The 25,070-nt window shown below is 38.9% G+C and overlaps 1 protein-coding gene across 4 annotated transcripts in view; it reads right to left on the reverse strand.

Moving 5' to 3' along the window:
• Ssbp2 (single stranded DNA binding protein 2) overlaps positions 1–25,070 on the reverse strand; it is a 251,742-nt gene that overhangs the window by 127,701 nt on the left and 98,971 nt on the right. For all 4 annotated transcript variants that reach the window (XM_038322334.2, XM_038322333.1, XM_038322332.2 and 1 more), the window contains exon 4: positions 19,340–19,424. In XM_038322334.2, coding sequence (XP_038178262.1) covers positions 19,340–19,424 — 85 coding nt within the window. The remainder of the gene's footprint in view (positions 1–19,339; positions 19,425–25,070) is intronic.

Consider the following 25,070-nt stretch of genomic DNA (forward strand, 5'->3'; position numbering starts at 1 on the left):
AGTTTCTATTCTGACCTACTTCAGCCAAGTGTGCTTGCATATTGTCTTGCAAATATATATAAAACTTATGCACAAAACTATAGCTCTTTAAATCAGTCTGGCCCTTTCTCCATCCTATGGTCCTGGAAATGTTTTGCTGACTTTTTTCTAATGATTCAACTCTATTTCTCCTTGTCAAATGCAATCTATCCTCTGAAATCTTACCTAAGCTTCCATTTTCTTGATAAACCTTTTATGATTCAGCCAGTAAATGCACTTCTACACAGGGCTTATCATTACCTTTTCTTGCATAGCAAAGTCTACTAGTGAAACAAAATGTTAATTGTTGTCATAATTTATTACCTTTAAACGGCTGCAAGTGTTCAGAAGACAATGAACATTTCTCCTTGTTTCTCCACAATATTCAACATAATATCTAGTATATTTAATTTAAATGGTTAATAATTATGGAATGATTGCTTTGCTGTAATCAGTTTGAATTTATGACAATGGAGTATAATTACTAAGGGCAGACTGTTTATTTGGTGTTAGGCATATGGAGATTTGACAATTATCTCTGTGTAATCATATAACATAAACAATATGCTAATGGCCCTGAGATTCATTTCTCCATCTTTGAAATAAAAACATTTACTCAAGACACATAATTGTATGCACATGTAGAACTATTTTTAGTTCATTCAATATCTTCTTTACATTGTACTAATATATTGGATTTTTACATGGTTATTTATATCCAGAATTTAATGACTAGATTGCTCGATTTTTCTGAAACTGATTTTGTAACTACTTTCTGTCCTCTATCATAAAGTACCTTGTATTGCATTAAATTTTCTTCTCAATTCCTAAACATTAAGTGATTATCAAGACCAAGTAGTAAGGGCTTAAAGTCAGTATCATTTTTATTTTGTCTTTTTTTTTGTTTCTGTAGTACTGAGTAGGGCACCAGGCATGCACACATGCCAAGTACTCTACCAGTGAACTATATCCTCATCCCATCATTTTGATTTTGCCCAAAAAAAGACTTGATGACTAGGTCCATAGTGTTAACTTGGTATCTAGTTTGGTGGTAATGGATGGCTATTCTTAAGTATGCATACAGGGAATGTAGTGCTCATTATTTCATCATGATAAAAACAACTGAGGGTAGAAGAATTTATTTTGACTACCATTTCAGAGGTTCATTCCATGACTCCTTGCTCCTTTACTATGAGCCTGTGATAATGCAGAGTACTCTGGTGGCGAGGGCTTAATGATATGGATATTGAAGCAAAAATATGTGGCCACAAAACAGAGAATGAGGAAGAGACCCGAGAAAGACACAGTCTCCAAGAACAGATCCCCAACGAGGTCTTACACCTCCAGAAGTTTCTACTACCTCTCACCAATGCCATCAAAGGAACAGCCCATGGATGGTTAGGTTTCATCACCTCCATGCTAGGAATCAGACTTTTTTGACAGGAAAGGTTTGAGTAGATACTTCATATCTAAACGGTAAGATTTAAAAATGGGGTTGATTTTATGTCTTCTACTTAAGTTCCTTGCACATTTTAAAGAGGGTCTCACATTGTAACCCAGGCTGGTCTTGAACTCTGAAAGAATGTACTGTTTCAATTTTCCATATATTCGGATTACGGGGGTGAAATCAGCACACATAGCCTCGAATGTACAATTTCTAATATTATAACCTACTTATAATGCAAAAAAACCCGTGTCTATCAGGGAAAAATGAGTATGATAAAATATGTTACCTTTAAACATTTCACAGCCCACTTAAACTCTTAAGATTTTAGTTTATGTGCTTTCAAAAGAAACAAATGTTTATAGAGAAATCCAAACTGAAAGGGTACAGCCCTTCGCAGATGTTTTCCTGTTCTTCACAACAACCAACACTGTTTGAATACAAGGCAAGAGCAGAACTAAGGAGGAGTGAGCAGCGAGGAGGAGATCTAGAGGAGGTGGCACTTCTCTGTTCTTCGCTGCTTTCTATCAGTATTTTTTTATAATTTTCATTTACCATATAAGTCACTTTTAAAACACATTTATAACATATGTTCTATAATTTGTTCACTCCTGATCGCTCTCATTTCTCTTTTGGATGTTTTTTTCTCTTTCCTTTCATGCAATCTCCTCTGCTCTTTCTTTTTTCCCCATAATGGCTTCCTGCTCTCTTAACTCCTTTGTCTGTAGCTCCTTTCTTCATTCCCATTACATAGTATATATGGAAAAGATCAAAAACAATTTAAAATTAGGCATACAATGATTATAAACAACTCTTGCTGTAGATTGGAGCAGCGGGCTGCGTCCCGCTAGCTTTACCCAAAATAATTACACGGAAACTGTATTCTTTTAAACACTGCCTGGCGCATTAGTTTCAGCCTCTTATTATCTAATTCTCACGTCTTGCTTTAACTCATGTTTAGTAATCCGTGTAGCACCACGAGGTGGATCGCTTACCAGGAGAGATCTTAACCTGCGTCCATCTCTGAGAGGAGAGGCATGGCGACTCCATATGGCCACTGCCTAAAGCGTCTCCCCAACTCTGCTTCCTTTCTCCCACAATTCTGTTCTGTCTACTCCGCCTACCTAATTTTCTGTGCTCTTAAAGGGCCAGGGCAGTTTCTTTATTAGCCAATAAAAGTAACACATAGACACTCCTCCATCATCTTGCTATTATCAGGATAAGCCAGTGTGGTTTCTGACATGTCAACCTACATTTTCTAAGCACTAAGTTTCTCTGGGATTTCTGATGGTGGCAGGGAGTCTTGATAAGGGACAATTCACAGAACAGTTGTCAGCGTAGGTCTCCAGTGGCTCTGGAACTCAAAGCTCCTCTGGTTCTTACTTGAAAAAAAAAAAACAAATGGGATAGTGCATAGTCTTGACACATATAAAGGAAATTATAAATCTAAACGGTAAACTGGAGAAGTCCACTCTGCTGTTGTTAAATAGTTAAATTGCTTAGTTTAACTTTTCTGGTTTAAATTACAAGTGAACCATATTTACAAATCATCCGATCTTGAGCTAGTCAATTCACTGTAAAATCAGTAATATCTGCCTGATGCAGATGTTAACAGAAATATAATGAGCCCTATAATGTGTCCAGTACAACCTGATACAGTTGTAACTAGCACTTTATTATACTTTGAATGAACACCCATAGGCCAAAAATCTGAAATCTAAGATGTCCCCGAATATAAAACTTTCTTAGTGCCAAAATGGCACCCATAATGCAAAGCTCTTTATGTGACATCATGTAATGAGTTATAATTAAATATGGACAGATGAAAGACTGAGTAAAATTATTTCCAGATGGATTGGGAAGATGGCTCAGTAGATAAAAAGAATCATTGCCTGAGCATAGGGTTTGAGTTCAAATCCCTACCATCTATCTCTATATATGAAAAAGTTGGCCATGGTCATTCTTGCCCCTAAAGCCAGCATTGGGAAGAGAACAGGCAGAAGCCCAGAGTTTCATGGCTATTCTGCACAACTGAAAGAAAAAAGGATGAGCATTAGGTTTAGTGAGAAACTCTGTGTCAAGGCAGGAGAGTGACATAGAAAGATACCCAATATCCTCCTCTGGCCTCTGCATGTGCATACATGCATCTATACTGCCCTCTTACACACATGTGCATATATACACATAACACACATAAAATAAAATAATAAAAATACATCCAAGATACTCAGACTATTTGTATGCATATATGAGACATTAATGAATTTCATTAGACTTGTAATCTATCCCCCAAATATTTCATTATGCACGTGAAAATAACCCATTATTTAGCTTGCCCCAAACAACAGTCTTGTTTTCATAATGGGGACTCTATGTCCTATGAGCTCAATATTTACAATATGATTGGCTCTCATTTAAATAACTGCACGTGAATAAAAATGCAATCTAAATATAATTGCCTTAAAAAAAACTTTAATCAACCTGAACTTCATTCTAGTTATAAGTTCTATTCTAAAGTGAGATTTTTTAAAATAAACTCATAATTTTAAAGTATAACAGAGTAAAATCCAGAATGTAATAGCAACAGTAATGAATTTCTGTCTCAGACAGAAAGGCCTCAGAGTTCACTCCCTAGACACACACACACACACACACACACACACACACACACACACACACACACAGCTTCTAAGCAAGCAGAGTCTCAATGTAAACAGCTCTCCCTTGGTATATAAGCTCAGTTTACCTAGGCATTAGCTTAGAGCTCTGGCTCTATTACCTAGGAAAAGCCAACTTCACAAAACAAAAGTAATTCCCCTTTGTTTGGAGTTGAAATCTATGTGCTGGTAGCATTTCTCCCCTTAATAAATCCCAAAGAAATACTAAAGCTAAAATAACAAAATAGCAACATTTCTTTTTTATGATATCAGTGTTTTGAAATTTTTCATGATGAAGGGGATACATATCTATTTTAATAGTTTAAAAGCTTATTGGCCAATAAATACTCTTGCAATACTCATAAAAACATTTTCTGAAAGTACTTTTCTTGAACCTAATGCAAATATCAACTTTTCTACTATGCTTTTACTAACATAAAATTCATTTTAAGATGCATCTTTCATTTTAGAAGGCATATTAATGACACAAATTAGAATACAGATTCTCTAATGGTGACTGAAATTTTGATAGTAAACACATATAAAATAAAAATTATTAGTATTGTATTTAAATGACTATCAAATAAGAGCATTTATGAACACTAACTTATCAAATACAAACACAGGTGCTACACACATGTGTATTTCTCCATGACAGTAAAAAGTAGTCCGGTGGACATCTGGAGCTGTTAATAAATACACTTGGAAGAGTTCTTGCTAAAGTACAGAGAACCCTGGGTCCCTAGCAGTGTATAACTGGGTGTGGTGGCACATGCTTGCAATCCAAAGTACTGGGCAGGAGGGGCAGGAGGGGGCAGGAGGGAGTAGGAGGGGGCAGGAGGGTCAGAAGTTCAAAGTCATGTCTGGGATTTGGAAGCCAGCCTAGGCAACACTAAGTGCTAAGAAAATAAACAATGAAATACCTATTTTGATACATTTCTCATTTGAAATATAGCTGCCTACTGTTGCCCTAAGAGATCTCCAACTATGAAGGATGCATAAAATTACTGGATATCTACAAAAACTAATTCTACAAATTTCTTAATCTTCTAGCAGATGTAGCATTTTGGTTCATATTTACCCACAAATGTTCCTGTAGTTTAAGCAAAGTCTACTTGTTACTTTCTAGCCTCTTAATTTTAAATTGTTTGTATAATTAGGATTAATACAGCAGATATTACACAGAGATGATACTACTCTTGAAATTTTTGATAAAATAACTGTATTTCAGTATTTCCTATATTCAAAACCTTGCTTGATACAGAGCATCAGTTTATAACTGCACTACTGCAACATCTAACTTCTTATGCCTTCAAACCTTTCTGCATGAAACACAGGCCTGCAGAGTTCAGCATAAATCAGGCAATGCATCAACAAGTGATCATTTTCTTTGTTTTTTTTTCCTGTGAGCAGCACAACAGTTGAGTCTTTGGTTTGAAATTTTGAAACCTTTAGCTAGATGTTTAGTAAGGACCTGTATATTGCCAGGTAGTAATACCTATCTAAAATCCTGAAATGCACATTGTACTCAAAAGAATCAGACAAATAATTATGTTTAAAATATTCTAGATATTTCTAGGATAGGAAGCAGGTAAAATGAAATGATTTCTTTCTCTTGTTAGTACTAAGACAGAATACTCTGTTATGCAGTTTTCTAACAGAACTTGACTCTTATTATGGTGTGAGAGGAAGAGCAAGCACTATCCTTGAGATACCATCGTTAAAAAGACTCACATGCAGGTCTGGAATTTGGCTGACATTTGGCAGCACTGGATGGCAAAGGAGGAGGACTCTACACAGACTCTAGACAAGACGGTCTGTATCACCTTCCTCCTAGGATCTGACTTGTTGGGGTTCGGCAGGAGGGGGTGCCGAGTCAGCCTGGTGGGGCTGAGACAACGGCACTCGGTGTGCATCGTCACAGCTGTCGGTCACACAGGACTGGGCACGACTCCACTGGGAAAGACTCAGACCTGTCCTCCAGATTCACACCCTTTCCCCTTTCTTTCTCCCTCTCTCCATTTATTTGTTTTCCTAAAACTTTTACTGCGATATATACAGCAGCAACTGCCTCAGGTTCTGAGTCCTTCTCGCCAGTCCCTGAAGATGGAGACCTGGAGACCACTGACATCGCTGATAGAGCTGTCTCTTCCCATCAGCTGCATCAACACTCATCCCTGTGTGTGAGCTCGTGCACTGCTCTTATTCTCCTCGCTTCTCGCTAGGATTGTCTGAGGTTTTTTATACAGAAGAGGTGAGCTAAAGGAAAATTAATAGTTCATTTTGGCTGGGGATTTAGCTCAGTGATAGAAAACTTGTCTTACATAGACAAAATCCTGGATCTGTCCCCAGTACCAGAAAAATAAAAGCAGATTGAGAACAGGAAAAAAATGTTAGCTAGAATGTCAATATATAAACAGAACATTGAGAACACAAGAGAATTTATGCCAAGGTATACATGTGAGCAGAAACGGACACTTGAAATGAATTGGGAAGTGAGTTAGGACAGGAGTGCTCGGTGAGACGAAGCCTGAAGCACCATGTCTATGAGAATGATGGTGGCGGGAGACAGAGACAGTTGTGTTCTGCTCTTCAGAGCATATGGATGAAAAATACATTGGTTTCTCCATTTTGATAACAGCAAGTTACTGACACCCTACATCATGTACCAGGTTCCCTATGCATAAAACTTGGCATATAATAACACTGACCTCAACAATTCTCTAGGTAAGTATTATTTTCCTTATTCCACAGATAGGCAAAGAAACTCAGAAAGTAACTTGCCCACAATTATTACTAAATCAGAGATGGCATTTGAGTTTAATGTTTATAATGTTAAGGCACACATTCCATATTAACATAGAGGGGCAGGGTGTGTATGAGTCAGTCAAGATGTTCCTAATGTCTTTTTGTTCTGCTTAGTGCATTCATGGTTTTTATATAACAAGGTTACAAATGGTGAAGGTAACTTGAAACTCTTCTATCTCACAAAGAACACGACAAACGTTAGGCACAGCTGAGCAAGCAGGCAGTACTTGATGATTCACACAGCTGAGCGGGCAGGCAGTACTTGATGATTCGCACAGCTGAACGGGCAGGCAGTTCTTGATGATCAAGATCAGCTTGCTGTGGAAACAGCTTTGCAGTCACTGAACTTTCAAAGTTATGAATAAATTAAATTTTGTAGAAAGTTCTTTTAAACATCTAATGACAAAAGTTTAAAAGTTAATATGCTATGAGAAAGAAAGACAGAAAGGAAAGAAGGAGGGAGGAAGCGAAGATGGAACAAGGTATAAAAATATCAGACAATGGAAAACAAGCTCTTATGTTGACAATAAAGCTAGAGAAAAATTTTAAATGTAAAAAGATATATTTTGCAGGAAGAAAATTCCGAACACAAAGAAAAACATGGAAATCTATGAAGTAGAAAAGAAAGGGTTTAAATCAGAAGTTAAATAAAGAAAATCAATGTAGGTCTTTATAAGGACTTTAAGCAAATAATAAAAACAACTTTGAATAAATTGAAAACAGGAAGTCATTATAGCCTGTCCACCTCAATTTTGGTAAAAATAAATGCACTTATGGGTGAAAAGTAGAAAAGAAAACCTAATTTTTAAGTCATTGTTTGTAAAAAAAATCCTTCTCTTCAATGATGACTCCTAACTCTATGCCACAGCAACTTTAAGAGAGAAGGTCTAAAATCTCCTTTTTAAAAACATTGGAGGGAGAGCCGCTGGATGAGTGATAGAATAAAGAAGAAATGACACCGCGTAGCTGCTGGTTCCATGCTAGCATGGACAGAGCATGTATAAAGTCCTGGGTCAACCTCCAGAACCAAAAATTAGGGGCTTTCTTTCCTCGCCAGTATTACAGCCTATGTCTCACAGAACTCCTGGGACAGCAGGAAAAATGCTACAAATCATCATCAGGCTTTCACCAGAGACTTTTAAAACCGATCTATCAGAAAGAAAGGCAAAGTAGGAACTGTGGCCCCTCAGGTGAGTGCACAGCCTAGCAGGCATCATGTGGGATTAGACCTGCTCAGACAAAGAAGGCCAGACACAGCATGCTCACAACCCTACAACAGCCATTAAGGGAGTATTCCTAAAGTATCTCAAATGTTTTGAACGTATCACAGAATTTGCTGTAAGGAAAGGCAGAGACTTCCAAGGGGAAGTAAGACATGCACTACACCTTTGTGTGTGAAGGGCTGCTGGAGGGACTCAGGCTGCCAAGAAAAACTCAAGTGAAAAGTTTCAACTGCTACAGACCAAGTGTGAACTAGCTAGACAATGCAGAAGTTCCTTGAGCTATAAACACTGTGACAATGCTCATCCACTCAGAGGCTAGTTCCTACATACTTCACAAAATACAAGAAAAACTGGGTAGATGGAGAGAATGAAGGGACTCCCTGAGATAACAGCTCTTGACGGCTGGAAGAACAGCTTCATCCAGTCCCTGTCTCCACTAAGATGCACAAGAACTTACAGGGCTGAAGCGACAGAATAGATAATGCTCTCTCAGAGCATAGGAAGAGATCCACACAGCATAAAAAGTTAAAACAAAACCTATCCAACCTGGTGAACCAAGACCTTACCTCCCACAGGATACCTGAAACAGGGAAAGGGGCTGTGCCCAAGACTAAGGCTGAACTAGAACAGAGTTCTCCAACTCCACCCCACCCCACTACCAAGTCACCAAGAATCAGATAAAAAGAAATGTGACAGCCGTGGTCCACAGCTCAGACCAGAAGACTAACCTGCCATCACACACATTAAGTCCATTTTCCAAGCATATTTTACAACTGTTTCTAATATATACAAATGTTTTAGTTTCAACCAAACAATGTCGGGCATACAAAAAGAGCATGAAAGCAGATACAGCCAAGAAATGAAGCCAAAGGCTGACAGGAAGTTACTGGATAAGAGGCATTCAAGTTAAGATATCTACAATGAGCATGTTAAAGGTTCTAGTATAGCCAGGGATTAACTGAGGGTGAGAACACTTGCCCAGCACTCTAGGTTTGACTCAGCATTGTAAAAAAGAACAAAAACTAAAACAAGAGAGGTTCTCATAGAAAGGGTTAAATGCAAACCTAATAATAATAATAATGATAATAATAATAATAATAATAAAGAAATGGAAACTATAAAATGAATTCAAAGCTTTAGTGTGGAAAGAGAGGATGGTAGGGAGAAGGAGATGGAGGTGAGAGTGAGCAGTGTACATTATGTATATGTGTAAACTGTCAAAGAAATCTTTAATAGCAAAAAGTGAAAATAAATAAAACTACAACACTAAACCAATCTTAAACGGAAATACAAGGAAAGTGAACAGGAAAGATGATCTAAGAACAGCATAATTATAAACCTCCAAAAGAAAGAAAAAGAAATTACACAAAAAATGGAAATACAAGATGAGGGGATTGCTGAGTAGGAAAAATATTTGCTGTACAAGCAAGAGGTCCTGAGTTCAGAACCCCAGAGGTGCAGAAAAGTCTGGAAGGACAACAGGTCTGAAATCCCAGTGCTGAGGAGGCAGAACAAGAAACTTCCTGGAGTTTGCTGGCCGTCAAAGCTGCAAGCTTCAAGCCGGGCGGTGGTGGCGCACGCCTTTAATCCCAGCACTCGGGAGGCAGAGGCAGGTGGATCTCTGTGAGTTCGAGACCAGCCTGGTCTACAAGAGCTAGTTCCAGGACAGGCTCCAAAGCCACAGAGAAACCCTGTCTCGAAAAACCAAAAAAAAAAAAAAAAAAAAAAAAAAAAAAAAGCTGCAAGCTTCAGATTCACTGAGAGACCCTGTCTCAAAACAAAAGTGGATAACAACAGAGGGAGACAACCACCACTGACCTCTGACCTCGGCACAGGTGTGAGCAGGTATGCAAACCTGGACACAGATGTGCACACAAAGAGATACACTCCCATTCACCTTTCCAAAATTTCCCAAGATACAATAGCTGAGAAATTTTCAAATTCAATAAAATATTCTATTATTGATATTAGAAAATATCAAGTAGGGAAAATAAACAAAACTCAAAAATCACACTCACACACATCATACTCAAATCTCAAAACATACAGTCCTAAAGACATTTACAGGGGAAGAACACAAGGACATCCTCCACAAAGGAGTGTGGCAGGGATGTAATGGGAAGAATGTCAGCAAGCTTCTCATCATCACGTGTGACACAGAGCATACAGGGATGAACAAAAGTGAACATACTCAACTGAGAATTCTATCCCAAAGGAAAACTTGCCAAAAACCCAGAAGAAAGGCATGGGTACTTACAGGGGAGCGGTGACCAGCTCACTGCCTGCCGACTCAGGTCCTGAACCAAAGCAGACCAAGTGACGGCTCTGGTCTGTCTGGAATGCGTGAGTAATGATGCAGACAGAGCAAGTGGAACAGGCGTCCATACGCATCCTTCTCTCTAGCTTTGCTTCCCTCAATACCCTGTACAGTGATGGCTGAGTGAGCTGTTAAAAGACACAGCACTCTGCACTTGGGAAGCTGCTCTGGACAGCCTTCCCTTCCCTCTGCAGACTGGGTTGAAAGCTTGCCCTCCAAAGTTCCCCCACTCCATGTCTGCTTATCTCCAAGAGCAGGTGCTGCTGTGATCACCTGCTGACTTCTGCCCCCAGGGAGGAAGCTCCTCAAGGCTGGGTTCTGTCTCTATGCTAGCACCTTAGCTCCTCCCACTGTGCTTTACAGCAGCAACATAAACTTTAATTAAAGAAAAAAAAAAAGATTTCAGATGGCCAAACTTGCATGTTAAAGAACAACACAAGATACAGAGTAAATGCTAGACAAATCAGTTGCAGCACTACCTTTCAGAGATTTCTGTGACCGCAAATATGCATCCAATGCACTAACGGCCATTAACATTAACTCTGTGTTCTACTTTGCTCACATTTCAGTTACAAAATAAGATTCACACCACTCTTCCATAATGATTCTGGCATTGTGTTAAATAATTCAGAATTACCGGAAAGAACTGTAAGGAACAGCTGCATACATAAGAAAAACAGGAAAAGACAGAAGCCAAAAAAATTTGGTAATCAAAAGTTTTGAAACACATACCATACCATCTAGAGGAAAAAATACTAAATTCTTTACAAAATATTTTGCTTATTTTTCTTACTGTAGCAACAAAATAGCCAAATGAATAAGTCTTAGAAGAACCAGGAAAGCCGTCTGTCTTTAAGAAATGCTTTCCTTATGACTTTCATGATTAATTTGACTGGATATTGTGAACAACAGAGAATAACAACAACCGTGTACTTAGTATAAAAGTAAAGGGCCTGCACTCTCCCAGAGTTTCTGAGAAGATGCAAGTGACACCTTTACCCTGCCAGCCGCCCCGGGACAGAATGGGCTGGGGGGGAGGGGGGGGAGGATGGAAAGCTACATTTAAAGTATCCTTTACTGATTTAAATAATTGTTCATTTTATTAACAGAGAAATCTTAAATTTAGAAAAGACAATCACTCTATATCTCTAGCGCAAATCTGGCATGTAGTAAGAACAGATTAAAGAGGTGGCTGTAGATATAACAAAGCCACAGGAAGCACACTTGCTCTGTATCTTAACTGGTAGATTTGCAAACATAGCCTATGATGTAAGTTCACACACACAAACACACACGGGAGTGCATGTAAAAGCTTGCAAATCTCCATAGATTTGCAAAATCAATAGACTCTATCAAGGCCAACATTCCAATACAACGATTATATTAGTATCTTGTAAGATGTTACCATAAGGGCAAATTTTTGAAATGGTATATGCCATTTCTTAATATTTCTTGCAACCATTTCTGAATCTATCAAAATATGAAGGTTACTTAAAATATCAAACTTCTAAAATCTGCTCTCTGCTAACAACAGTTCATGTACACTCCAAAACAAAACATACTCTTTTCTTCTCTGTGACTGATAGCCATTGCCTAATTAAACAGCCACCCTGCCCGGTGTGATGCTACATTCCATTGCCCTGGAAGTAGAGTTCCAGGAGAGCCAGGGCAACACAGAGAAACCTGTCTCAAAAAGAGTCCAAAGTCAGGGTCAAATATGGATAAAGTTGAGATGCAAATAAGATTGTTATCTATGTTTGAGCTTTTTTTTTTTTTTTTGCTCAATCTTAACACCTGTGACTAAAGGACATAATCAAGCCTTCTTTCTGTACAGCAAAATGCCTAAGTAGTTCAGAGACCAGATAATCAATAGATATTTCCATTGGAAATCATAAGGAGAGCAAGGAACAGCATGGAATGTGAATGATTAGCAATTATTCTGACAGTCAGTAGGGCACAAGTAGCCAGGACCTACAGCCTTCAGGCTGATCCTATCACAAATGCTCTTAGGTTTTCAGAGGGAAAATTCCAAGAAGACAGAGCTGCAAAGCAAGCATCTGGGCTCTATCTGAACAAGCATCATTCCCGACATCCCAGTGATTATAAGCCATCACTCAAGTTAGCTTAGAGAAGTCTGGCTACAGATTTGATGATGGGATGATAAACCATACTATAGAGAACATGTAGAATGAGAGATATCACTGCCTCTATCTTTAAAAATGTAAAAGCCCGTAACTGATATGAAAAGATTCATCACACTCAAGATGATAACCACTGAGGCTTCTACTAACAATTTTTCTAAAATGACAATAATAAATATAGAGAGAATAGTATCACTGCTTACAGGACTGAGGATGGAATTCTGTGGTAGGATGTCTGTTCGACATGTATGAGGCCATGGGTTCAACCCCTGGCTCCAAAAACACTTATACATAGTTTCTCTGAAAGAAGACTAGAAAATGATAATAATTATTCATTATTGGGGTCTCTTTATAAAAGATGATTAGCTTATCTGAGTCTTACTCTGCTTATAATAGCTACACTTTCTATATTAGGCCCATGGCTTCTACTATGTTATATCTATTTTGCAAAATATAATGAGCATATACAAAAAGATGAGTATTTTTCTAATATAATAGCTTAGTGTTGTCATATGATTTTAAAATGAGCCCATTTATAATTCCAAATATTTACTACACTGTATATGAGGGGAAATCAGGTTATTACTTTAACTCTGTGAACATTTAAAAGTAAGTAAATATGAAAACATCTTATTTTAGTGGTTTGAATGCACAACAACGAAGTATAATGTTGAAAGCCAATATTCCATTTATATGCCATAAAAGGGATCAGTTGATAGAAGATAAGCATTTCTACTAAAGAGGCAGAACTTGAACTGATCTGAATGGAGGACTAGTGGAGGCTTGCCTTTTCCCAGTGGAGGTTAAGTGGGGAGGGGTGCTCAGGAGATAAGCTGAAGAAAATAAAATGTTTTATCAGTGAGTTACCTCTAAGGACTCTGTTTTGTTTCTTAAAATTTTACCATGACCCACTATAACTTAAAAAATGTTGATGACTAGTTAACAGAACTTGAATTTGAAAAGAAGACCAAGAATTGTCCTGCCTGCAAGATGTGCTAGGATAATGGTGGCACAGAACTCATAGGAGTGGCCAACAATGACTAGTCTAATTTGAGGTCCATGCCACAAAAGAGAGCCCACACCTGGCTCTGCCTCAAGGGCCTGAAACCAAGGAGAACAGCTAAGAGACCCAGGAAAGACCCAAACATGACTGGAAAAAAGGTTAATGAAATTATTTCTAATGATATTCTGCTATATCCAACTGACATCAGAGAAGCTTCATTTGGAAACTGATAGGAGCAGATACAGAGACAGCCAATCACAGGCAGAGCTTTGGGAATTCTGTGGAAGAGCAAGAGGAGCCAGAGCGGTCAAGGACACCAGAAGAACACAGACAACAGAATCAAATAAGCAGGCTCATAGGGGCTCACAGTGACTGAAGTGACTCTGATCTAGGTCCTCTACATTATGTCATAGTTATTTAGCTTGGTGTTCTTGTGAGATAACTGACAGTGGGAGTGGGGGTGTCTCTGACTCTTTTGCCTGCTCTTGGGACCCTTTTCCTCCTACTGGGTTGCCTCATTCAGCCTTGACATGAGGGTTTGTTTGTGCCTAGTCTTACTATAACTTATTATTCTGTGTTCAGTTGATATTCTTGGGACGACTGTTCTTTTCTGAAGGGGAACATGGGAAGAGTGGGGGAGTGGGAAGGTGCAGAGTGGAGGAGAACTGGAGGGGGTGGAGAGAGAAGATGTAATATATGGGAACAGGACCCGAGCATATAGGCATCAAAGAAGTTTTGCAATCACATTTATTATGAAAGTGAGTCCATCTGGGTGCACATCTTTACCCCTAGACACTGCCTGCACAATTGTGAGGGTTTTTTGTTTTCAAAGGAAGAAAGTTCCTAAGCAACATCTGTTTCTGAAAACTCACTGATGTGGAAGAAACCAAACCCAAATGTTCTCGAAGAACAGAACAGCTTAGCTTCTCTTAGAGGTAGAGTTTTCCAGGAAGCTCAGGAAAAATCTGATGAAAAAAACCAAGTGGTAAAAGGGCTCTGCACAGCCCTTTCAGGTAGCTTGTTGCAGTAATGAGGTTTGCAAGAACACAAAGTCTACAGGACCTGGAATGATTGATGAACCCAGACTTCCGTCTTGCCAAGACAAGAACTTCTAATGGCCCCACTCTTTTCCCCACAAACAAATAAACACAGAATTACAGGTGCAGAAATAGAAGCAAACAGATAAGTGCCATTTATATTTCAAACATAAGATCTTAGTGGGATGCCAACACTCTGCTGCCCTCGTTATGTTTTTGATAACCTAAGCATTTCTCTGTAGGGAATGAAATTTAATCCCCAGATGTAAAGGAAAGTATGCAGACCCTATAGGAGGAAAATTTTAATCAATTATCATCATCATCATCATTAGAGAGTCAGACTGTGAGAGTTTGCACTGCATGCATGATGGGGACACTCGTGCCATAGAGCAAGTAGGGGCCGGAGGACAGTTTTCTAGGATTGATTCTATCTTGTCACTGTTACACGGGGCCCAGGGATTGAACCTGGGTTGCCAGGTTTGTACTATAATCATCTTTTCTCACTGAGCCATCTTGCCAGCCCCATGGGAAGAAAATTCAGCAAAAGTAAATGGAATAGGAAGTCCTGAGATTATAAGTCATGGTATACAGGTAAGAGGACTGGGATGGAAACAGCCACATCTATAACTTACAAGTTTCAGATGAAAAGATTATTCTATACTGGAGCAAAGAGAGAGCACACTTGGTAAATGTGACTAATGATGATATTTACACATGGAAAATAACCCCACAATTTCCAACACAAACATTAACTCCATTATCTATTAATACAGAGAGGACACAAATCATCTCTGACATCCAAAACTTGCTCTACTTCCTTGACACATATGTGTCTATTACACAGACAGCTCCAAATACTTCACCTTCCCTAAAGTACGGATGAAGAGGAGAGGGCTAAGACAGTCATAAGCAGGGGAAGCAGTAATGAAAGGAAAGTGCTCTGGTTTGCTCTCTCTGGCTGTCAGAAAGACCATGACCAAAAGCAACTTGGGGAGGAAAGGGTTTATATGGCTTCCATATCCCATGTCACAGTCCATTTAAGAACTCAGGGCAGGAAATCAGAGCAGGAACCCAGAGACAGGAACAAAGGCCATGGAGGAAAGAAGTTACTCTCTCTGCTTTCTTCCAGCACTCAGGAACACCTGTGTAGGGCCACCTGCTCCCCTCAGTCAGTAATTAATCAAATGTCCACGACACGCCCACATGTCAACCTGAAGCCCCTCTTCTAAGATGACTCAAGATTATGCGAAGCTGAAAACAAGCAACAACAAAAACCACTCTAACCAGTTCAGAAAGCAAGAAGGGCTTCAACCATTTATTGAGTATGAGTTAAATAAGAAAACAACAAACTGAACATGATATATATTTTTAGTTTTTTAAGTATGTTTATGTCCCTAAGGAATATACTCTAAGAGCTAATATTATGCTTTGGCTAGAAATCTGTTCATAATTTACATTTTTTACACTGTTCTTTATTTAACTGACAGCGTCCTAAAACAGTTGCAAGAACAAAGAGAACTAATACACTGAGGGATTTCTCTACCTATTATTCCAAGTTCAAAACTTGAAGAAACAAGTCAAAGGTCACTGAGATCTATTCCATTTCCTACAATATTTGAATCAATCCTGCTCCCTATAACACATGAAACTAAACTTTCTAAAGTGAAACTGTGGCTATCAAAATCACTCCAGCACTGATACGGTTCGAACCTTAAGTCTTACTTAAACAATTCTATTAATATCAAGAAGCCCAAGGCATTACATTACACTGAGTTAAATTGTCCCAAGTTCCAGTCCCTAACTATAAGTTGTGTGTGTGTGTGTGTGAGAGAGAGAGAGAGAGAGACAGAGACAGAGACAGAGAGAGAGAGAGTCATCTGTTTTATAATTTTAGTCTTTAATTTCAACTTCTTTGTTACCATCCTGATTCAGGGCTTTTCACCTTTCACAAGACCATGAGGACAGCTTCCTTGTATTATTGTCCAAAGTCCTTTCTTCAGTTCCTTCCTCTGAATCACACTGCTGGATCAACTATCATAAACTACTTTCTGTGTGTTTAATATTCTTAAAAATAATTCCATATTGCAGGCAGAAATTTTACCAGATATACTTAGAAATACACTCTATGAGAACTTGGAAAACCTGAGCTTTCCTGGATATGGCACACTGCATTTATCTACTGACTTACGACCTTAGCCTCCACAGGTATCAGGGTTCTCACTTAATTAAATGACTATTTCCATCTTATAGTTTATATTTCATTTTGTTAAAAATTCTACTGCCCTATTTAAGAGAAATAAAAATGTATCAAAGAGTGAAAAATGTTTTAAAGAATGCTACTGAGTATGAAACTAATATTCACTATATATATATCTGTAAATTATACAAATTATGTAAATAAACAAAGTGAAGTGTGATCCAAGTATGAAAATATAATTAACATTTTAGTTAAGGAGTTATATTCATTATTTGCTTTTTCAAGTTTCTATCATTTCATTCTATCATTTATTATTTTTTAAAATAGAGTCATTTTACTTGAATCATGTAGATAATAGCTAATAAAAAAGGAGGCAGATTTTAATCATCTGAAAATTTATATATACAAGTAAGTTCAGTCTAAAATCAGTAAACAAATTCATTCATTCTAAAGACTTCAGCCATTAAAGAAAATGTAATTCAGAATGCTTCCTTGGGAATTACCATAAAAAACAGCTAGAAATATTAATTATCATATGGAAATGATTGCATAATGCACACTAAGAAATAGGACATATTAGACTGTTACCATGATTTTTCTGTGTGCCCTCTCCTTCCTCAAGCCTTTCAAAGCTCTGTGTACACATGAACATAAACTATGTTGGTCTACTTCAGAAACTGCACTATTCAAGAGTTAGCAAATCCTTGTCAAAGTTTCCATTACTGAATTACAGAAAATAAATGAATTTCTAAACACAGCAGTTATAAACATAGATGCTCAGGCATCCATGTGACTGCACCGATGACGAGAGCTCTGACAATGGGAGGGGCTTGCTGTATCTGCGACTGTTTCTAAAGTGGGTCTGGGAGTTCAGTACTCCCCATACAGTCTCCATGGGGAGCAGTAGGGCGGAGCTTTCCACACTGTGGGGCTGGCTTCTTGTTTTAAAGGTGTGTGTGTGTGTGTGTGTGTGTGTACACAGATGTCTGTGAAAGCCAGAAGAGTGTGTCATGTGCCCTGGAGCTGAATTTAGTAGCTGTGAGAGAGCACACTCAGGCCTCTGGGAGACCAGCCAGTACTCTTGGTGACTGCGTCATCTCTCTGCATCCATTTATTTTCCTAAGCTGTAGACTGTGAGGTCTTAAACCTTCCTGAATAACAGCACTAGCTGTGTCTAGTGCCATCCGGGTGTTCTACAACTAAATGGTAGCAGGAGTCTTGCTTGTGTCTCTCTTGGTGTAAGGGACAGGAGAGATGGAGAATGCAAGGCCATCCGGATTCCCTGGCACCATCGTGGCTGGAACAGTTTCTCTCTGTCACTACTCCAGTGTAAAAGGCAGAAGAGCCCTGCCCGGAAAAACACTGTGCTCTGAACCCCGGTCACTGCCTGTTGCTCCTTTTCCTGTGTGCTGCAGCAATCCTTCCCGCTCCTCGTCCCCAGGAGCGGCTTTGTCCACAAGGGTCTCAGGAGTACGGTACAATCAAGCTCTCAGGGAGGGTACAGGCCCTGCCACTGCCACGTCCCCAAGAATTTACCTTCTCAAGTCTGCATGCTCCCCTGGCACTATTTAGAGGCTTTGATTTCCCAACAATGCTCTTGGTTTTAAACTTTTTCCTTTTAGAAAACCAAGGAATGTTTCTCTTTTGAGACTTAGTATGATGCCTCCCTCTGCCATCAAGACACGTATCCTTCTAGTTGGGTTAAAGATGTGCCATCAGGTACTTCGTTAGGCTCCAGACTGGAGACTGTTTTCAGAAAAGGAAAGCAGAATCTCCTCCATCCCACATTCAATTCTATTGCTTCTTGGTCAGCTCCACGAGGAGCCTTACAGGACCATCTAATATGCAACTTTTTCCTGAAGAAAGTTACATGATATAATCTGGTTTTTGAAGTTAGATTTTTATTTCTAAGGCACACTTAAGCCAAGCGGGTCTGCTGCCTCTCTTTAAGAGTCTTTTTAACAAATCAGGTTTTTATTTTGCCTAGAATTTTTAGGTCTCTTCTCTAATATTTCCTTTAATTCAAATGAATTTCAACAGAGGAACTGAATTCTGTATGTTTGGTAAAAGGTATTATTTTATTTCAGTACTTTGTATCTTCTGTGCAAAAGAGGTTATCATTTACACAAAGCTTAAGATGAATTTCTTTTGAAAATGAAGAAATACTGTTTCATTAATATACATGTGAAATTTCAATAGTAGAGAGTTTGCCTAGCATGTGTGAGACCCTGGGATTGATTTCCAGCAACTCCCCCCGACCCACCTCCAAAAAGTTAATGCAGACAGACTGAAATTACAAAATTATATATACATAAGTGCACAATCCTGAGATTCTACAAGTAATACATACTTAATGATAAGAACGCTTCATAGTTAGTTGTTCCTACTCTCTAGACTAAGTTCTAACACATACCAAGCATCTTTCTCTAAGGTTAATGGCACAGTATGTTTTAAGAACATTGGTTAGAATGTTTTCAAGTGTATGTTCTCTTACATAGTCATGGAAGGCTTTTGCTTCGCTTGAGTGCTCACACGTTTCCCGTCTCTCTGGAGCTGCACAGTAGAGATCCCAAAACACACTGAAAAGTAATTATGGAACATTAAGAAAATCATTAATATGGTAAGTTGAGAAATCACAATTCAACAAACATAAGACATTCAAACCCTTTCTTCTTCAGGACAGGTATAGTTTTTCTGAAAGATTTAAATTCAGGCGAGCTCTTTAACACATGTTACCTAAACATTTTTCCAAACTGTTAAGCATTTTCCTAAAAGGATAAAGAATTTGAAAACACTGTGTTTTTGTCCAGTCCTGAGGATCAACCCTTGTACAATAAGTTGTTGATAACTTCAGTTCTTATAATTGCCTGTTCACATACTGACAATTAGGTGAAATCACGTTTAAGCCAACTTTCCCATGAAGAATAGAAATATAAATGATGTCCTTTCTAAGAAAAAAGTGGTTCACTTTTTCTAAGGCAATCTTATTGTCTAGTTCATAGGCCACCCCCCTAACTAGCACATTGAACTGATCAAACAAGTTTTTCATAAAATCGTTTTTTTTTCCTTCAATTACAGAAAGGTTAATAATTTTGAAACCAAAATAATCCACCTCAACTCCTTTACTGTCCTAATTAAAAATTATACTTAAAGAAAATAGGACCTTGTCACCATCCCAGCCATCAAGCTACGTGGAAACATGGGAAGAACTGAACATCACGGTAAACAGAAGGTAGAGGGCTGCCTATGGCCCAGAATCCTTCGGGTTATTTTCCTCCACTTTTCCAAGTCTAAAATGTGGAAGGCACGCAAGCTCAACAGTATAGAGCACGGCTATTCTTGAGCAGGCAGAGACCAGGCCTGCCGCTGCTCACCAGCTGTGAAAGACCAAGAGCAACTTGTTTCAACTGGTCAGAAACAGTCTCCTCTTCCACTTGGTTTGATTTTTGTGATCAAGTCATACAGCATAAAAACGTCTGCTGTGCAGTGTGCATGTATTACATATCAAACTGTAATCTGTGTACATATAGCAATGAGAGTTAATGTTTCAAGACTTCTAATTCTGACTATGGACAGGTTCACACAGATCCAGCTGTGTGAGCAGTATCCGTTATTGTAAGGCCCTAAGCATCATTATCCTACCTTTGACCTTTATACTCTACTTTTATTTCCAAGGATTCTACGACAACCACAATCTCATTTATTCTGCAGCTGCCAGTGGTCCAAGGATGCTTTGATGTGGATACATTCCTGAGTCCTTTTTCATATATACAGCATGCAAACTGCCCATCTAGACATACTACACAGAAACATGCCTCAAGTCTCTTACATGGGTTCTGGGATGGGAACTCCAGGCTCGCACAGCGCGGGCCTTCACCTCTGAACCAACCTTCCTCGTCATTTGTTACTTTACCTTACACTGTCTTACCCAGCATTCTGAATTACTGTAAACAATGGTTGGAGAAAACTGGGACATAAATAACCCAAACAGAATTCCAGGAAAGCAATTATGTCTGCTTACCAAATTCATTTCAAAATGAAGAATAAGAGCGAACAATTCCAGAATCAAATTTCAACAAATACTCTGACATACAAATTCTAATCTTTTTTTTTGGTTTATTTTTTTATATTTAAAAATTTCCATCTCCTCCCCTTTTCCTCCCCCTTCCCTCCTCTCCCCTCCACCCATACACCCCCTCCCTCCCTCTTCAGAACAAGGAGCCATCAGGGTTCCCTACTCTATGTTAAGACCAAGGTCCTCCCAACTCCCCCCAGGTCCAGGAAGGTGATCAACCAAGCTGAGAAGGCTCCCACAGAGCCTGTCCATGCAGAAGAGTCAAAGCTCAGCGCCATTGTCCTCGGCTTCTCAGTCAGCCTCCACCTTCGGCCACATTCAGAGAGTCTGGTTTGGTCGCATGATCCATCGGTCCCAATCCAACAGGAGTTGGTGATCTCCCGTTAGTTCTGTCCAACCATCTCCATGGGTGAACGCACCCCTCACGGTCCTCACTTTCTTTCTCATGTTCTTTCTCCTTCTGCTCCTCATCAGGACCTTGGGAGCTCAGTCCGGTGCTCCAATGTGGGGCTTAGTCATTTTCTTCATCTATCGCCAGGTGGAGGTTCTTCTTATTATCTTGTCAAGGATCCCGAATTATAGGCTCCATGTCCTTTAATTATGGCTAGAAACTGATTATGAGTGAGTACATCCCATGTTCATCTTTTTGGGTCTGGGTTACCTCACTCAGAATAGTGTTTTCTATTTCCATCCATTTGCCTGCAAAATTCAAGATGTCATTGTTTTTTACCGCTGAGTAGTACTCTAACATGTATATATTCCATAGTTTCTTCATCCATTCTTCCACTGAAGGGCATCTAGGTTGTTTCCAGGATCTGGCTATTACAAATAATGCTGCTATGAACATAGTTGAGCAAATGCTTTTGTAGTATGATTGGGCATCTCTTGGGTAGATTCCCAATAGTGGAATTGCTGGGTCCTGGGGTAGGTTGATCCCGAATTTCCTGAGAAACCGCCACACTGCTTTCCAAAGTGGTTGCACAAGTTTGCATTCCCACCAGCAATGGATGAGTGTACCCCTTACCCCACAACCTCTCCAGCAAAGGTTATCATTGGTGTTTTGGATTTTAGCCAATCTGACAGGTGTAAAATGATATCTCAAAGTTGTTTTGATTTGCATTTCCCTGATCACTAAGGAGGTTGAGCATGCCCTTAAGTGTCTTTTGGCCGTTTGAACTTCTTCTGTTGAGAATTCTCTGTTCAGTTCAGCGCCCCATTTTTTAATTGGGTTCATTAGCATTTTAAAGTCTAGTCTCTTGAGTTCCTTATATATTTTAGAGATCAGACCTTTTTCAGTTGCAGGGTTGGTGAAGATCTTTTCCCAGTCAGTAGGCTGCCTTTGTGTCTTAGTGACAGTGTCCTTTGCTTTATAGAAGCTGCTCAGCTTCAGGAGGTCCCATTTATTCAATGTTGCCCTTAATGTCTGTGCAGCTGGGGTTATACGTAGGAAACGATCTCCTGTGCCCATTTGTTGTAGAGTACTTCCCACTTTCTCCTCTATCAAGCTCAGTGTGTTCAGATTAATATTGAGGCCTTTAATCCATTTGGACTTGAGTTTTGTGCATGGTGATAGATATGGATCTTCTTTCATTCTTCTACAGGTTGACATCCACTTATGCCAGCACCATTTGTTGAAGATGCCCTCTTTCTTCCATTGTGTACTTTTGGTTCCTTTATCAAAAATCAGGTGTTCATAGGTTTGTGGGTTAAGATCCGGGTCTTCTATACAATTCCATTGGTCGACTTCTCTGTTTTTATGCCAATATCAAGCTGTTTTCAAAACTGTAGCTCTGTAATAGAGTTTGAAGTCAGGGATGGTAATGCCTCCAGAAGTACCTTTATTGTATAAGATTTTTTTTGGCTATCCTGGGTTTCTTGTTTTTCCATATAAAGTTGATTATTGTCCTCTCAATATCTGTGAAGAATTTTGATGGGACCTTAATGGGGATTGCATTGAATCTATAGATTGCTTTTGCTAGAATTGCCATTTTTATTTTACTATGTTGATCCTCCCAATCCATGAGCAAGGGAGATCCTTCCATTTTCTGGTATCCTCTTCAATTTCTTTCTTCAAAGACTTAAAGTTCTTGTCAAATAAATCCTTCACTTCCTTGGTTAGAGTTACTCCCAGATATCTTATGCTATTTGTGGCTATTGTGAAAGGTGAAACTTCTCTGATTTCCCTCTCTGCTTCCTTATCCTTTGTGTATAGGAGGGAAACTGATTTTTGGAGTTGATCTTGTATCCTGCCACGTTACCAAAGGAGTTTATCAGCTGTAGGAGTTCTTTGGTGGAGTTTTTGGGGTCGCTTATATACACTATCATATCATCTGCAAATAATGAAAGTTTAACTTCTTCCTTTCGAAATAGAATCCTCTTGATTCCCTTATGTTGTCTTATTGCTATTGCTAGAACTTCAAGCACTATATTGAAGAGATAAGGAGAGAGTGGACAGCCTTGTCATGTTCCTGAATTTAGTGGGATAACCTTGAGTTTCTCTCCGTTTAATTTGATGTTAGCTGTCGGCTTGCTGTAAATAGCTTTTATTATATTTAGGAATGACCCTAGTATCCCTAATCTCTCCAAGACCTTTATCATAAAAGGGTGCTGAATTTTGTCAAATGCTTTTTCAGCATCTAATGAGATGACCATATGGTTTTTTTCCTTCAGTTTATTTATATGATGGATTACATTGATAGATTTTCATATGTTGAACCAGCCCTGCATCTCTAGGATGAAGCCTACTTGATCGTAGTGGATAATTTTTCTAATGTGTTCTTGGATTCGGTTTGCCAGTATTTTATTGAGAATTTTTGTGTCGATGTTCATGAGTGAGATTGGCCTGTAATTCTCTTTCTTGGTTGAGTCTTTGTGTGGTTTAGGTATCAGGGTAACTGTAGCTTCATAGAAGGAATTTGGCAGTGACTCTTGTGTTTCTATATTATGAAATACCTTAAGGAGTATAGGTATTAGGTCTTCTTGGAAGTTCTGGTAGAATTCTGCATTGAAACCATCTGGTCCTGGGCTCTTTTTGGTAGGGAGGTTTCTGATAACAGTTTCTAATTCTTCGCGACTAACAGGACTATTTAGAGCATTTACCTGGTCCTGGTTTAACTTTGGTATATGGTATTTATCTAAAAACTGTCCATTTCTTTTACATTTTCCAATTTTGTGGCATACAGGCTTTTGTAGTAAGATCTAATGATTCTCTGAATTTCCTCTGTGTCTGTGGTTATGTCCCCCTTTTCATTTCTCATCTTATTAATTTGCGTGTTCTCCCTCTGCCGCTTGATTAGTTTGGCTAAGGGTTTGTCAATCTTGTTGATTTTCTCCAAGAACCAGCTTTTGGTTTCATTGATTCTTTGGATTGTTTTCTGTGTTTCTATTTTGTTGATTTCTGCCCTCAGTTTGATTATTTCCAGTCTTCTACTTCTCCTAGGTGAGTCTGCTTCTTTTTTTTCCAGAGCTTACAGGTGTGCTGTTAAGTCACCAATGAGTGCTTTCTCCGTTTTCTTTAAGTGGGCACTTAGTGCTATGAACTTTCCTCTTAGCACTGCTTTCATTGTGTCCCATAGGTTTGAGTATGCTGTGTCTTTGTTTTCATTAAATTCAAGAAAGCCTTTAATTTCTTTCTTTATTTCTTCCTTGACCCAGGTGTGGTTCAGTAGTTGACTGTTCAGTTTCCATGAGTTTGTGGGCTTTCTGGGGGTAGCATTGTTGTTGATTTCTAATTTTAATCCATGGTGATCCGATAAGACACAGGTGGTTACTAATTTTTTTTGTAACTGTGGAAGTTTGCTTTGTTACCAAATATATTGTCAATTTTCGAAAAGGTTCCATGAGCCGCAGAGAAGACGGTATATTCTTTCCTATTTGGGTGGAATGTTCTATAGATGTCTGTTAAGTCCATTTGGTTCATTACCTCCATTAAGTCTTTCAATTCTCTGTTAGGTTTCTGTCTGATTGACCTGTCCATTGGTGAGAGAGGAATGTTGATGTCTCCAACTATTAGTGTGTGTGGTTTGATGGCTGCCTTGAGTTCTAGCAGTGTTTCTTTTACATAAGTGGGAGCTTTTATATTAGGGGCATAGATATTCAGGATTGAGACTTCATTCTGAAGGATTTTTCCTGTTATGAGTATAAAGTGTCC

This window comes from Arvicola amphibius, chromosome 3, assembly GCF_903992535.2.
Source record: "Arvicola amphibius chromosome 3, mArvAmp1.2, whole genome shotgun sequence".
Taxonomy (NCBI): Eukaryota; Metazoa; Chordata; class Mammalia; order Rodentia; family Cricetidae; genus Arvicola; species Arvicola amphibius.